This window comes from Leopardus geoffroyi, chromosome B2 (genome assembly GCF_018350155.1).
Source record: "Leopardus geoffroyi isolate Oge1 chromosome B2, O.geoffroyi_Oge1_pat1.0, whole genome shotgun sequence".
Classification (NCBI taxonomy): domain Eukaryota; kingdom Metazoa; phylum Chordata; class Mammalia; order Carnivora; family Felidae; genus Leopardus; species Leopardus geoffroyi.
Window position 1 is genome coordinate 114,674,169 of NC_059332.1, and position 15,750 is coordinate 114,689,918.

The 15,750-nt window shown below is 43.9% G+C and overlaps 1 protein-coding gene across 1 annotated transcript in view; it reads left to right on the forward strand.

Moving 5' to 3' along the window:
- The first annotated feature begins 2,687 nt into the window (after positions 1-2,687).
- Positions 2,688-15,750, forward strand: part of RSPO3 (R-spondin 3) — an 86,779-nt gene continuing 73,716 nt past the window's right edge. The window contains 1 exon segment of the mRNA XM_045499492.1: positions 2,688-3,318. Coding sequence (XP_045355448.1) covers positions 3,222-3,318 — 97 coding nt within the window. The 5' untranslated portion in view covers positions 2,688-3,221.

Consider the following 15,750-nt stretch of genomic DNA (forward strand, 5'->3'; position numbering starts at 1 on the left):
AAATAGGCCATGGCATGCTTTCCATAAGTTGCTAGGACAGTTGAGGGAACGGACGACTCAGCCAGGCAAGTAAACACACGTTTAATAGTACGGTAACATGGATCAAGAAAAAGTTATTCTAAAGCATAGCGTCAAGAGAGAAAGAATACACTCTCCATTTATTTAATGTTTTCCTTATGTTTCCTCAGAACAGTGCTTATTCCTTGACAAGCTTTCCCTGAACACAGCATCTAGTACTTCTTTCCTGGGATAGCCCAAGAACTACAGCCTGTCTCTGTGCTTGTTTATTTATTTACACTGCCATTTATATTCTCATCCAAACTAACATATGTCTGCACAATACAGAGTGAAAAGTACATGTCTTTCTTCGTGTTTATTTCCCTGAAGTTGTTCACCAAACTGCTTTTTTTTTACATCCCTTTTGCAATCTCATCCCATCCGGCTCAAGTATCCCGGATTAGAAAGGCCGTCTCTGGAGTCCTTTTCAAAGGGAGCCTCCCACAGCCTTTAAATCCCCCACATTTTATGGTGCAGATATTCAGGATCTGAGGTATTAAGTAAGAAGGAAAGCAAAGCTGACTGGGACGGTCACAGAAAAATAGAGTAGCTTCTTGTTTGGATAATCATTATTGGAAGTGTCCTATTATCTGTAACCTTTCTGGTTCAAAGTGATAAACTCAGTCATTTGCAACTGGACATCATGCAACGGATAAAAAAGGGTAGTATATGTGTGTGTGTGTGCATGTGTGCGCACGCACACACGCACACGCATGCATGCAATGTACAGAAAATACAGTTCCACCAGAGAAAGAAATGTTGCAAATGGCAATTCTTAAAAATAAGTCAAAAATAATCTTGAGGCGGTTGTTGTCTTCCCCATAATATGAAATCTAAAGAAAATTACATCTAACTTCAAAATTCCACTACAGGTATAAAAGTAATTAATATTTAATTAAGGAATTAGCCGGTAAAAGCCAGCCTCTCAGATTCTACTTTTTAGCTTTTTAACAAGAATGTATTTTATGTTCCTTTCCTTTTGCTTCTGGGCCACTTCATCTCCTCAGTCCTCTCCTCTGGGATGTATAACAACTACACCATTGACGACTTCAGAGACATACAATTTGAAGCACTGCAAGCTTGCAAAATGGGATGGGTAGGAGCAATGACCTTTTTATCCCTCTCATTTATAAACACATAAATAGAAGACAATCCAGTCTAGGGATTATAAATGGAGGAAAAAGAGAGAAATACAAATCTTACTTGCTTCCCAGAAAGGCTTTGGCTATATTCCAAACCCAAATTATTTGAGTATAACAGTTAGCAAGGTGTATATGAGTCGGGGACTTTTTCAAAGTGACCTCTCAGGGGCTGTGTAAACTGTAAGGTTATAAAGTATTGTCTTTAGGATATTATTAAATACAACTACCTACTAGTTTATATTAAAATCACTTTGGGGGCTTGTGACTTTAACTAAATCCTTCTTCAGTAAGTAACTTCTGGAAGCTCATCGACTTGTGCTAGGGGAGAAAAGAGGTGGGAAGCTTACCACTGACTAATAACAGCCAGAGTGAATACCGCTCAGAAACGCCGGCCCTCGGTTCTCCCATCCCTGGGTGGACCAGCGAACCTTATTTTCCAGATGCCATGAGGCCCTTACCTGCGCTGGGAACAGAAGGAAGTAGTGGACCCTCCCCTCCTCCCCCAAGACTGGAAAAAGTCTTTCCAAATATCATTCCCTGCCCTCTAGATGAGAAACCACACTGCACAACAGATCCTCTCAAGATTGAGAGACGGAGGGTGAGGCAGAGAGCACGCGCCAAGCGAGGGCAATCAGACTGAGGAGAGAACTGCCTAAGGGGTGGAGGAATCTTCCAAAGCAGCAGCAAAGGCTCAGTTTGGAAGAAAGCCTCAACACAATTGAACGTCCAAAGGGACGGTCCTGAACGCACACACCGCTGGTTCCTACCCACTCCGGGCAGGTAACGCGAGGGCGAAGTGACCGCCAGCGCCCAGTGAGCTCCTCCGGACCAGCCTCCTGGCACCCAAGTGCAGCTGCCTTTATTGAAAGGAAGAAAGAAAGGGAGCAAAGCTACAGAGGGTCTTCAAGAAAACTGGAAAGGAGTCCGCAGATAGAAACCCTCCGGCGATCTGCCTAGGTGGCGAGGTTAGAACTGCCTTGGGGCCAGTCGTTGAGCGCCAGCGCTGGGGGCGGAGGCGCGAGGGAGCTGGGGAGCTCTGCCCGGGAGAGCGGGGTGCGCCCAGCCTGGGGCCGCGGAGAGTGGCGGGCTCAGAAGCGGGGGGCGGGGGTCTGGCGCCCGCCGGACCTTCGGCCCCAACACTCCCAGCGCGAACGCGCACACCTCTCCCCGCGAGAGCTGCCTTCTGAGGGGGCTCTCCTCACCACGCTGTGCCTCCCCCACTCCCCCCGGCTCGCGTTCTCCGCCTTCTTTGCAGTGTCCAGAGATGCTCCGTCGCAGACCCGGGACCCCTTAGGCGCCTCTTCCCGTCCCTCTGCCAAATCGCAACGCCTGTACTTTTCCAGCTCCCTCTTTCCCTCTTGAAATTGAAAGTTATTGAGGTCGCTCAGGGTTGTTGCTCCAGCAGTTTCCTTCCCCGCCCCCGAGCTCCCCCCGCCCCCCGCAGCCATCCCCCTCTTCCCCCTCCCTCGTCCCGTCCTTCCCTCCCTCCCTCCCTCCACCACTGGAGCGGCTCCTACTCGCGAACAGCAGAAGCAGCTCGGGGTCTCTCCGCCGCCCCTTGGCCATGGCCGCGGTGCCGACGGCGCCCGCTCCCCTAGGATCCCCGGGCCCCCGCCGTTGCCGCCGCAGCCACCGCAACCTCTGAGCCCAGTGGGCCGCCGCCGCCGCCGCCGCCGCCCCCCGCCCGCCCGGATCCCACCCGCCGCCGCCGCTCACCATGCTACCTGCGGCCGTCCCGGCGAGGCCGCTCGCTGCTCGTGGAACCTTCGCTTGCGGTGTTGACAGCCACCGTTGCGGAGCCGCCGGGGTCCAGGGCTCGGACAATTTGAAAGTACAATAGTTGGTGTCCCTGCACCCGACCCGCTTCGTTTGCCATCCCAGCACGCCTATCGGATCTGCGGGGAGAAGTTGCCCGCTGCTTGCGTTCTCCCTCTCTGTACGCCCAACACCTACCTATATTTCTAAAACATTTAATTAACGGAAGAAAAAGGAGAAAAGGAAGGGAAACATTACTGGGTTACTATGCACTTGCGACTGATTTCTTGGTTTTTTATCATTTTGAACTTTATGGAATACATCGGCAGCCAGAACGCCTCCCGGGGAAGGCGGCAGCGAAGAAGTAAGTGCAGTGTTTTTTGTTTTTGTTGTTTTTTACGCGTTTGCTCCCTCCCGCTGCTTTCACCTGTCGGGTCTCCTAGCCTGTCCAGAGTCAGCTCCCAGCTGCAGCGGTCCTCCCGCCCAGCACCCCACGCCTCCGGGAGAAGGCGGTAGTCCAGGCTCCGGTATTGACTGCGTCTCTCACGCCTTCTCGCTACGCGCCCCTGTCTTCCTCCGCATCCTCGCGGGTGCCAAAGCGGGCGGACCGGGCGCTAACGTGGCTCCCGCCCCCTCGTGACTTCAAGTTCGCGGAAAAGTTCTGTCTTTCGTTAGACTAGCTCTAGGTATTTGTGCTTTTCTTCCGTGACTCGGGCGGGGGCCCGAAGCCCCAAGCATCCCAGACGCCCGACCCGCGAGTTGCCCCTGGCCACTGAATAAGCGCCGGGGGAGGCGCGGCCGCGGCGCCCGCTCACCTCACGCCGCCGCCTCGGACAGGGAGAACTAGCTCGGGTTGCGAAGAGCTCGCGGGGCCGGCCTGGGAGCCAGCGAGCAAGCGCCTGCGCGGCCGCTACGCGCAACCGCGCACGGAGAGACCAGAAAGGCACGCGGGACGCTCGGGGTTCGCGTGTCTGCGAGCTTGCTGAGCCATTCGCGATTCCACTCCGCCGGCGGGGTGGGGGTGGAGGGGGGGGGTTGAGTAGGCACTGCGGAACCCGCCGCTGGGAGCCAGAGGTGCAGCGTTTCCAGTTACGATCTTGCCCGTCACGCGTGAGCGCTTTTACCGTCTCAGGCTCTTTCAAGGGTCCCCTGGGGCAACCGGGGCCAGTGAGGGTGGGGTTCCCCCCAAAGACTTAGGCTCGCCTCCTAGCTGCCCCTTATCCTGACTCCTGTTCCTTGGACGGTTAGCTTGTGAAGGCGTCTTAAAACAGTGCCCTGGCTTGAATTAAACAGGTACCCCCAGGGCACCCTCAACACGGGCTGGTCTGTCTGAAAGGTGGCGTCTTCCAGAAACTAGGAGACAGGCGCGACAATGGCACGTCTCCCTGCGCCCGGGTAGCCCGGGTAGCCCGGTGCGCTGGCGTCTGTGCCCCCGTGGGGAGTCTGTTCGCAAATAGCAGGGCCGGGGGCGACCCTGGCTCCAGCGTGGGGGACGCTGGTAGGGTCAGGGAGGGAGAAACCTTCCCGGAGCTCGCCGGGGGCAGAGAGCGGCGCTACTGTGGTGGCCCCTCGGACCTCCGCCGCGGGGGAGCCAGTGACGCTTGGCGGCGACGCGTCCGGCGCGCGGACCCTTCTTGGAGCGCCGACCCGCGAAGCCTCTCGCGGCGGGCGCAGCGCAGAGGACACAGCACAGGCTTGTGTGAGATGGAGATTTAGTAATCGCTTCTCTGCGCTGTCTCTGCCCTGCCCTGCCCCTGGACGTGAGGGTCCCCTGAAAGCTCCCTTTGTGCCACTCGCCTCGGGCAGACAAGGTCTGATTCACCTGAAAATTGCCTTTAAAAAACGTAGCTGGGCCCAAGCGCCAGGGGATCCGGCTCGGTCTCACCCGCCTCTGAGATCGCGTAGCAAGGGGCAGGAGGGCCCAAGCTAAACATGTCAGGGCACCCGATTTATTATTCTTGGCCTCTGAATGGTTTGTGTTCTTCGTAACTCCTCCATCCACCCTTTCAGTCAAGACGTGCGGCCGCCTCACAGAAGGAACGGCCTGGGGCTCGAGCCTTGCCCTTGCGCCCTGGTGGTCCCTGCCTCCTTTCCTCCTCGGGATGGGGCAATCTCGTCTCTGGTCGGTTGGGAGACGGATGCCGGGCCTAAAGGCAGCCTCTTGCTTTACACTGCTCTTACCCACTACTTCCATCACCCCACCAAGGACCCCAGGGGCAGGAGCTGCACAAATTCTGGGGCGGGACAGGGTCCCGAGCGTCAGTGCAGAGGTGCCTCTGATTGCTGTTTAAGGACCCCTGTTAATGAAGGAAGACACAGGAGAAAAAAACGGGCCATCCATTCGTTCCTACCTCTCCCAGCTGACCCTCCCGCCTGCCCCCCGAGGACAAGTGTGCGGGAAGCTGCCCTGTGATGCAGCCCCAAAGCTGCGGAGAGCAAGGGATGACGCACCTCTAGGCTCATACTAGGCAGAAATCACAGAGTCAAAGGGGGAGCTGCTTTCCGACTTGCCTTAACCATCTCAAGGCCAAGTCAGAGGCGCCCTCTGGTTGTGTAGCGGGGATGAGAGAAGGAGTGGGTGGCATTGGGTTGAAATTCCAATTATTCTGTGGGAGTGGTGCTGGGAGAGAGCTCCCATAACAAGGGACGCTCCTTGCTTCTTAGCCCTGGAGTCGGCCTTGGCGGCTGGGTTTGCTGGTGCAACGCTGGGAGAGGGGCGACCCCTTGCGTCCTCTGAGGAGACAGACGAGGCTCCTGGCAGGTGCAGTATGATTTTTTGGAGAATCTGGAAGGAGTGGAGGGTAAGGAGAGATCTTTGTTAAATGTCCATTGAAACTCAAGGCCAAATTGCGTGTACATATACTCGTTTCTTTGGAAATTTGGGAAGGAAATGTGTAAAACTTTTTTCTTCAATTACGGTCTAGGGGAAAAACTTTTATGAAAGATAAGGTAGTAGTCAAAGGTATTTTAGGAAAAAAATAAAAAAAGCGGTCCTTACTATTTTTCCTAAGAGACAGCTAATGTGAACATTTAAGAGTATCCTTTTTGGCCTGTAGTTAAATAGCTTCACTTTTCTACACTTTTAAAATCTTAACTAAGGATACAAGAGATAGAAAATTAAGGTGTAAGGGCTGTTTTTTCCAAAGTTTTTTAAGTGATCTCTTGAATGTTTTAGTAGAAAAGTTTCTTGCCAAAAAAAAAAAAAACGACATTTGTTTGCAGTGTTAAGTATTGTGAAGTGTAAGGGACCATGGTTAATCCTCAGATGTAGCAGATGAAGTCACATTAGTATTCTCCTGTTTTCCTGACACAACTGCTGTACCATTTGTCTGTACTTTGTGAAAACTAGTGATCTTTAAACATGAATTGTGTACTTTAAAAATATATGTGGAGTTATGGGTGCAACAGGTACACAATAACCTTTTTTTATCTATTTGGATTCATAGACAGCTTCTAGAGATGACTAACTTTAATTTATTTAAGATAAGAATGAAATGCAACTCTTACTTAAAACTCCCAACCAGCAATGTTTTCAGAGGCAAGGCTTGGCTTCAAGTACAGTGCTAAATCAAGAACCCAAATCCAGTTCTTAACTCATTTCCAGCTCAGCCTTTGCAACTTAGTACAGTCAGCTTCTGAGTTTCAGATTATATGCTAATAAAATTAAAGGTCATATCTACCATAATGGTAATAACCACAATACCTTACTGGCACATTAAACTTTCACTTGAATTATTCATTCAGACCCCTAAGTAGTAATGTGAAGTGCGGGCATTAATATTCCCATTTTACAGAGAAAGAATCTGAAAAACAGACTAAGTAACTTATACAAAGCCATACAACTAGTAGGTAGAATTTGTCTCCTGCTAGTTACACTACCTGCTGATCCATGTCAGAGAGAAAATGTCAGTTATGTCAGGTAATAAATCTGATGGTCTCCAGACCATCATTTATCCACTTTGTCTGAGGAATAAGCTGTTCTGGTTGACTGGAGATTTTTGGACTGATACTTACATTAGCAACCAACGTCAAAAAATTAATTATTTAGTAATAACAGTAATAACGTATACTAATAGTGAAGCTTGTTAAATATAATAACATTATTTGGTTATTTAGAAGACATTGTAGGATCATATTATTCCAGAAGATTATTGTTAGAAACATCATATGCCTTTGTAGTATACATCTATTAATTGGATTTTAATTGTCTGGATTCTAGGTACACACAAGTTGTGAAAAGCCATTGCGTGCATAATAATTACAAAGCTTCCATTGCACAATCTGCGAAACTTCTAAAAATATTTCATAAATATATCTGAAATAAAGGAGTAAGAATACAGGACAAATAATTTTAATGGTAAAAAAATAAAAGCCATCTTATTAGAATACTCTGGCCATTGCTCATGACATTGTTTTGGATGTGGAGCCATTCTTTGGGATTCTGATACACTCTTGGTAATTACACTGCTAATTCTAGTAAATAACAACTTATAGGATAGAAAAAATATTTCATTCTTTGCATTTGTAGTATTAGTTTTGAATGGAAACATGTTTTGGATATTGGCTACAATGCGTTTTCCTATCTGTCTACCTTTGTTACCAGTCTACTTTGTTTTTGAGAGAAACATTGTTTAATAGATGGGAGACATGAGTAAAATTTGCTGGAGAAAATATATTCTGCAACCTATCATGTGATATCTATGAATCAAAGCAACAAATTTACACTCGTAGGCAGTAATGGCAGTATCTAAAGACACTCAAAAGACATTTATTTTTGTAAATTCTGATATAGTCACTATTATACTATCAGAGTTATTTCTTAAAATATCTTTTTATTAACTATTTTAATTCCTTGTTTATTACTTTAATAGAAGGATTTTACTTAGAACATTAAGAATGATTAATTTTTAAATATTGTGTTTTTAATCCCGAGCTATTCCATGAAAAGTAATTAAGAATGTAAGAATGAGTGTGAAATTGACCTAATATCATTTCATTGTTCCTCTAAGCATGAAATATGAACAGTATTCCAACTTATAAGTAGAAAAATTTTGCTAGATCATTTCTCCACTAAATATTTTACACATAATTTAATATTCTACAAATTAGGTCCCCAGAAAGCAATGAATGGAAGTTAAAACATGTACTTACATTTGATTTTCAAGTTATTATGGGGAAACCATACATGCCACGATACTGCAAAACAAATTTATTAGTCATTTGATCATTTTAGACTATTTCAATCTGGACAGAGATCTCTAGATTGCTACTAAATATCTAAAAATATTTCCCATTAATATTTTAATGCAGTCATTCTTTTAAATTCTATGTATATACTGTGTACAGTTGTCAGAACCTTAAATGGAATTAAAGACCAAATGGTCCCTCTGAAATTGTAAGAATGAGGTGTCAAAAAATAAAACTATTCTACATATTGTTATTTCTTAAATCATCTTTTCCTGCTTTATCTCCATCTAAATGTTTCATTTTGGATGTTGTCCTGACCTTTCTTCCTGTTTTCCCACTGTCCACTCATCCCACCTCCCAAAAATCCTTTTCCAAGTAGTGAATTCTTGAAATGCCATCAGAGTGGGTATTATATTTCATGAAATGTAAGATTCAACTTTGGTTACCATTAGGAAAACATCATTCAGTTCTGAGAGCATGGTAAGGATCATGCAAGACAGTGTGTTGAAATTACATGTTTTACTTGGTTAGAGCTATTTCTTCTCTGAACAGTGCATTTTACATTGGCATGCTTTTGAGAATGATCATTTGAAAAGTGTTGCATCATAAATTATATAGACTTTTTTAGCTTGCTTTTTGATTTTGAGGGAAAATGTGGATTGCTTTCTTAATTGTGGATTTTTTTCTTCAGGTTTAAAATGATTGGATTATCTTAAATTTACCATCTGTTGGACAACCTAGTAAGTTTGAAATGCTTTGCAAAACATGAAGTGTGAAATGTACATCTGTAAAATTTACTGCCCATTTTTTCTATTTATTTAATCCCACCCATCAGATATTTCCATTCAGGAATATAGTAGCATTCTGCTTAAAGTACTGATCCAGCAATACCAAAAAGAATGGAATGTTCCATTCTCAAGGATTGTGGGGGTGCTGAGAATGTTTAATGTCCAAGTGCCATTGAGTACCATGAAATCCCATTTTCTGCTCCAAAGACTTTGCAACAATATGAAACTTTTGAGCAAAATACCTACATTTTCACATTTGAAAAGTTTGAATAATTTCAAAAATTCATTTTAAAAATACAGTTACAGGTGCCTCTTATCTGATAAGAGCATTTCTACTTTCTTTGCTATCTTGGCAAAGGACCTAGTTGCCATCTGCTGTCACTAAAATTCCTCTGGAAGTTTTATAGAGAAAATTCAGTGGTACTACAGAATATGATTGCCCAGTTAAATATGTATTTAATAGCTTTTAGCTGTCGTTATGCCTTATGCAAAAATCTAGTCCAGTCTTCGAAACACTACCTGATTGGCATTCCATCTGACATTTAAGAATTTGATGAATAGCAAGCATCATAAATTCATGGTAGAGACTGGGACCTAAGATGCAAATGAGGGAGGGGCGCCTGGGTGGCTCAGTCAGTTGAGCCTCTGGCTTCGGCTCAGGTCATGATCTCGCAGTTTGTGAGTTCGAGCCCTGTGTGGAGCCTGCTTCAGAGTCTGTGTCTCCCTCACTCTCTGCCCCTACCCCACTCATGCTTTGCCTCCTTCTCTCTCGGGAATAAAAAAACGTCAAAAAAATTTTTTTAAGATGCCAATGAGGGAGAATCCCCAGAGTGTGGTGGAGAAAAGTAGACTGGGAAGTAGAAGAACTGGGTTCTAGATCCAGCATAGCTACTAATATTTGGATGACCCAGGCAAGTCCCTTTACCACACTAGGTTGTAAGTCCTCATCTGTGAAATAGGGTGGTTGATTGATAAGTGATTCCTATAGTCTCTTCAACTTATCATCTTTTGGCTTGAGAACGTAAATCATGGCTAGGGAGTTAAACAGTTCTTCTAAACTTAGTTGTCCTTTTCAACTAAGTTTAGTGGATGAAGATTGAGAATGCAAACAACTATAAGTATTCATTTATTATAAGCAAATGCATATAAAGATTAATTTGTAAGTACCTTATCAAAGTACAGACTGAATTAATTATGATATTTCATTCTTCACAATTTCTAGTGCCCCAAAACTGTAGCCATAGCACCAGTCAGCATACTCAGTCTTCAGCAGGCCTATCTTGTCCTTGAGTCTTGGGGTGCCTGGGGAGCTGGTTTGGAATGCGCTAGAGAGATCCTGCAGAGCTCCCCTACCATGGCAGGCTTTCAGAAGTGGCCTGTGCTGGAATGGAAGAAGCAATTACAGTGGCCCAGGTTTAAGATAATAAGGCCCTGTGTTATGATAGTGACTGATTGAGCAAGGGTGTGTATACAGCACATATTTTCTATTGATCGAATGTATAGGTCTTGGCAACTAATTAGATATGAAGGGAAAAGACGTGGACACATTTGGCGGTAAACTTTGTAGTATAAGGACTCAGAATTAGGTGAATGGAAAAGTAATGGAGATAAACAAAAAGATGGGAAAGTGAGAGAAGCAGACTGAGTAGGAAACTTATTTTTCTTTTGAGCTATCTTTTGTTTGAGGGCCAGTAGAGCATCTACTAGCTCAGAATCAAAGTTTCAGAGTGTCAGGGCTGAAGATAAGTATTTTGGAGTCACATAAAGGAGATCGTTGAATGCATGAAATAAAATCTAGTGGTGCCGTATTTATTATTAAAAGGGTTTGCATAGCTGACACTGAGACTCACTCTTATTGGTAGTTATCAAAATAAGATTAAGGTACTTTCTGTATTTTAAAGAATCTAATATATCATTCTTAACTGCAGCTTCTCATTTTTATAAGAGAATGGTCACTGAGCTGCATTTTTAAAAATTATTTTAGAAAGAGAACACAAGTTAGGGAGAGGGGCAGAGGGAGCATCTTAAGCAGGCTCCATATTCAGCATGAAGCTAGACTTGGGACTAGATCCCACAACCCTGGGATCATGACCTGAGCCGAAATCAAGAGTCAGATGCTCCACCGACTGAGCCACCCTGGTGCCCCTGAACTGCAATTTTAAGTTGCCAAATCATGCAACTGGACATCATACTTGGAAATCTTATCACCTGTGGAACTGTCTTACCTAGCCACAGATCACAGGAGACTTAAGAAACTTTATGATAATGAAAGATATGTTCCCATAAGGTGTAAAAAATGCTTTTTAAAAAATCATTCCATTGGGATCTCCTCATAACAGCATCTCCTCATAACAGTGGCCTTCTCCTTTCAAGCAGATTTCTCTCCAAATTGTGCTCTCTTATAATCAGTGGTTCTGAGGATAGGGCGGAACTTAAAGGAGCCGAGTCCCTCTGGACAGTGTGTGGATTCCCTCTGCAACATCTCTTCTGTGTAGTTACCCAGCCCTAGTAACAGCTAGGACCCCACCCTCTTTCTCCTCCTATTCAATTTTGACCTTCTGTATCAGAAACAGGTAGTGTTTTCCAGTGTGTCTGTTCTTCTAGTTCTCTTCTGAGCACTTGGCTTGGGCATAGGATTCAATTAAGTTATGTTAAAACATCTTTCTAAAATGAATACACAATAATGCAATGCACTATATTCACTCCTAAAAACTGTCCTCAGAAAACTAGCTGGTAAGCATATTTATAATTATACCCCAATACAAAGCACATTCCTGAAAGCAAGTGGTAAAGCAGCCCCCATTTTATAACCACATAATACAAACCACCACCACACAATATAAAATAACAGAATTTGTGAGATGCTTATTTTAGAACACTGTTTTTTTAACATATGCTTGATAAGTTGGTAAGAAAAAGAGCAGCTATTTTCTCATTGTTATGTTCTTCTCTAATTCAAAGGGACGTCACAGGTATGAACACAGTCATCTTGATAAAGGCTTTCGCAGAAGGACAGGCGTATTGGTCACATTTTACTGATACGAAAGAGACAAAAATGTCACACCAAAGTGAGTGTAAATGCCTTGTGGCAAACTATAGTTTCGTAGTCCTCAGACCACTGTTATATTCATATATTTGTTACTTCACTATACATTTATACTTATTAACATGAGTGTTGAGATACTGATTATTATCTACATAGCTGCCATGTTTTGGGGCACCTGAGTGGTTCAGTTGGTTAAGCTTTCGGCTCTTGACATTGCTCAGGTCATGATCTCATGGTTCATGGGTTGGAGTCCTGCATCGGGATCTGTGCTGACAGTGTGGAGCTGCTTAAGATTGTCATTCTCTCCCTCTCTTTCTGCCCCTCCACAGCTCGCTCGCTCCCTCTCTCTCTCTCTCTCTCTCAAAATAAATAAACTTAAAAAAAAAAATAGCTGCCATGTTTTAATCACCTGTGAGTGCCAGATCCTGTACTTGATGTTTTTGCAAATGTTATCTCATTTAGTGTTCACACTTACCCTGTAAGGAAGGTACCAATAGTCTCATGTAAGTTGCCTAACAGCACTCAACAAAAATGTGGTGGACCTGGGATTTCAGCCCAGGTTTGGCTCCAAAGCCCATGTCCTTCCCTGATTTCTTCACATCTCCTCGACTCCTGGGATTATTACTTGGGCGGTAATAGGTGTATTTTCTCAAACCTCAGCTCACCTTTTCTTTCCCTTACTCTCTCTTTGCTCATTTTTTCTTCTTCCTCCTTTAATAAACCACAGCTGCTTCCCCAACATTTACTATAGAGGTCATTTCTGGTGTTTTAGTACTTTCTCCCACTTCTCTTTCTTTATTTCTACCCCTTTGCTCCCTTTCCTTAAATTTGCCCTACTGATGGTTTTTAAAAATAAAAAGTTGTTGATTTTTTCATTAGAAGCAATAGAGTAGCACATCTTATATGAAGTACTTTGAGATTATTCTTCTCATGTACCGTGTGCATATCCAGGAGAAGATTAACTTAGGCATGAGGATGTGGGAAAGTCTATAATTTTGCAGTTAAATATCAAAAACCTTTTATGTAATTTACAACCACAATAGATATTTCACTGGCTAGTTTTTGTTTTCCAGAAAAGTTATCTTTACGGTGTTTCATAAAATCTGCTAGTTACATTACTTTTACCATGAGTATTAACAGTAACCTCCACTCCAAATTCTTGCTTTATGGGCCTTGGTACAGTGATTTTCAACCCTGATTTCAAATTAGAATCACCTGGGGAATCTTTAAAACAAAACAAAACAAAAAGCTAATGCCAGACTCCACCCTGGGCCAAATGAAACAATCTCTGGGGATGGGCCTGGACATCTGTATTTTCAAAAGTAGCCCTGGTGATTCTAATTTGCACCCAAGACTGAGAACTACTGTTGAACCCTTAATTCAAGAGTAAATATTACAGGGGCACCTGGGTGGCTTAGGTTGGTTAAGCTTCCCGACTCTTGATCATGGCTCAGCTCATGATCTCATGGTTCGTGGGTTCGAGCCCTGAGTCGGTCTCTGTGCTGACCCTGCAGAGTCTGCTTGGGATATTCTCTCTCTCTCTCTCTCTCTCTGCCCCTTCCCCACTCTCAGGCTCTCTCTCTCAAAAATAAATAAGTAAACATTTAAAAACAAGAATAACTATTACAGCCAAGCAGCTGTTAAAAACAATGCCAGTTTCATGGGGGGTCAGACAGAAAAAATGCACTTGTGTGAGGCATGACAAGAGATGAGATATATGTCCTCTGAGCAGGTAGTAGTTTAAAATATAAAGTAGTCTGATAGCCCCATATTGTTTATCAATAGAGTATTGTTAATTAAACCTGTGGCACTGACCAGAACACACCAGACTATCTGACAGAGAATTGTTTCAGCTGAAGAGTCTAAGAAAAGAGAGCAAAGTGCACACAGTAGGACACGATAGTGTGTTTAACACTGACTTCACAGGGCAAGAACATTGCTGCTGGGCGACGTGCACCCAGAGGAGAGCCTGCTTGCTGCTGAACTCCTCCATGGGTGAGTGAGGCAGTAAATGGATAGAAGATGGGGTATCAGCCATACCAAAATTTTTTTTCAAAGCTTCTTAATAATAAACAACTGTTTTCATGTCTTACCAAGTGGTTGGTAATGTGCCCTCGAGCCCTTTTTGTTTTTAGAACACACGTAATGGTTAGAAAACTGCCTAAAAGAAATAAACATTCCTTTCTTTTATAGTTTCAACAATTGCTGACTAACTTTAGATTGACTACTGTTGGTGAGTAAAATTACTATAAATAGCATACTTTAACTCCATGTTAATGGGTTAAGTTTTGTGGTAGGTTGTTTACTTATGAACTTACTGCTTTTTACTTCTGTCCTAATGTGCTCTTCTGTGGGTGGTTATCTTCATTACATCTCATCTATTATTCTTTTCCAGTCAATGAAGGATTTTCAAACCTTGTCATAAACCAGGGAAATCTCCATGTAAAAGTGAAGTGGAAGTCTGGGCTTCCTGTCAGACTTAATTCGGCTTGTTAAGGGGGCTCCTTGGGAGAATTTGGGTTCTAGCGAGTCACCAGGCCAAATCCCAATAACCACAATTGCCAAAAGTAATTAGACTGAGGAAAGCCAGGCTTCTTGGGAGGAGGGTCATCACAGCACACTCGAGCCATTGCTCCGTGGTCAGACCTAGTTACTTGTCCCTAAGGATTGGGAGCAATCATGAGTTACAGAGAGCAGGAAATCCACCAGAAAACAGTGCTTTTCCACCACTTTTTTTTTCTTCAATAGATTATTCACCCTAAGCATGCAAGAGATGAAACTGTGCCACTGGCATACACGGTATACACCGCAGTTCATGTCACCATCAACTTGACAACCACTTTGTCTGCCTGCAGGGGTGCATTTGCACACACAAAGAGCTCGTGCTGCTCTGCAAGTACTCTCCTTCCCATCCTCGGTAGATGAGAAGAACCTAAAAAGCTTACTCTGAGGCTTTGTAGAAGAGGTGTCTGGTTAGGATGGGAAGGGAAGAGATCCTTGTAAACATCCTAAGTTCAAGTTAGTTATAATATTACTGAAGTAACATTTGGAAATAAGAAAATCATAGTACATTTCCAGGACAGGGGTTCTAAAACCTCCAGAGCTAGGAAAGGGCCAAGAGTGCACTTAAGATTTCTTGTACTGAAAAGAATACCACTTAGAAACATGATGCCATAGTAGATAAGGAGAAGTTATCAATAAGTGGTGCTCTGATTTTAAACTTGTAATATGTTAGAAGTTAGAAGACTGCTAAACATTTCTGTAGGAAAATATTCACGTAACACAAATATATCTGTGCTTGATAACCTAAGTGAAAATTCACCTTTGAAATTATTGGCAATTGCCTCAAACATCCAAAAAGGATACTCTGTCACTCTATGTGATGGATCTTTAATTGTACAAAGACACAGAGTTCCCACTGTTCACTGTCCTTAAATGGGGGGAAGTTTCACATTCTTTTATGATTCAGAATAATTTCAGATTATTTCAATACTTCTGTGACTTTGGATCACTAGCTCTTTTTGTTTAAACATGTGGCTGGGAGATATTGCTTACTTTAAATCCGTAGAGAGGCAGGCAGTCAGATTCTTTTTCTGGCCAGCATTCTCTGGCAAGTGGCAATGTCCAGGTAACATTTGGCAAATAAACCTTGGCCTCATGCACTGTGCACCTTGAAGAGATACAATGACCTCTAGACAATATGATATTACCAATTTGGTAGCACTGTATATTTGATTTTCTTTGGTCTTGAATTTGACTATGAGATAATCTAAGA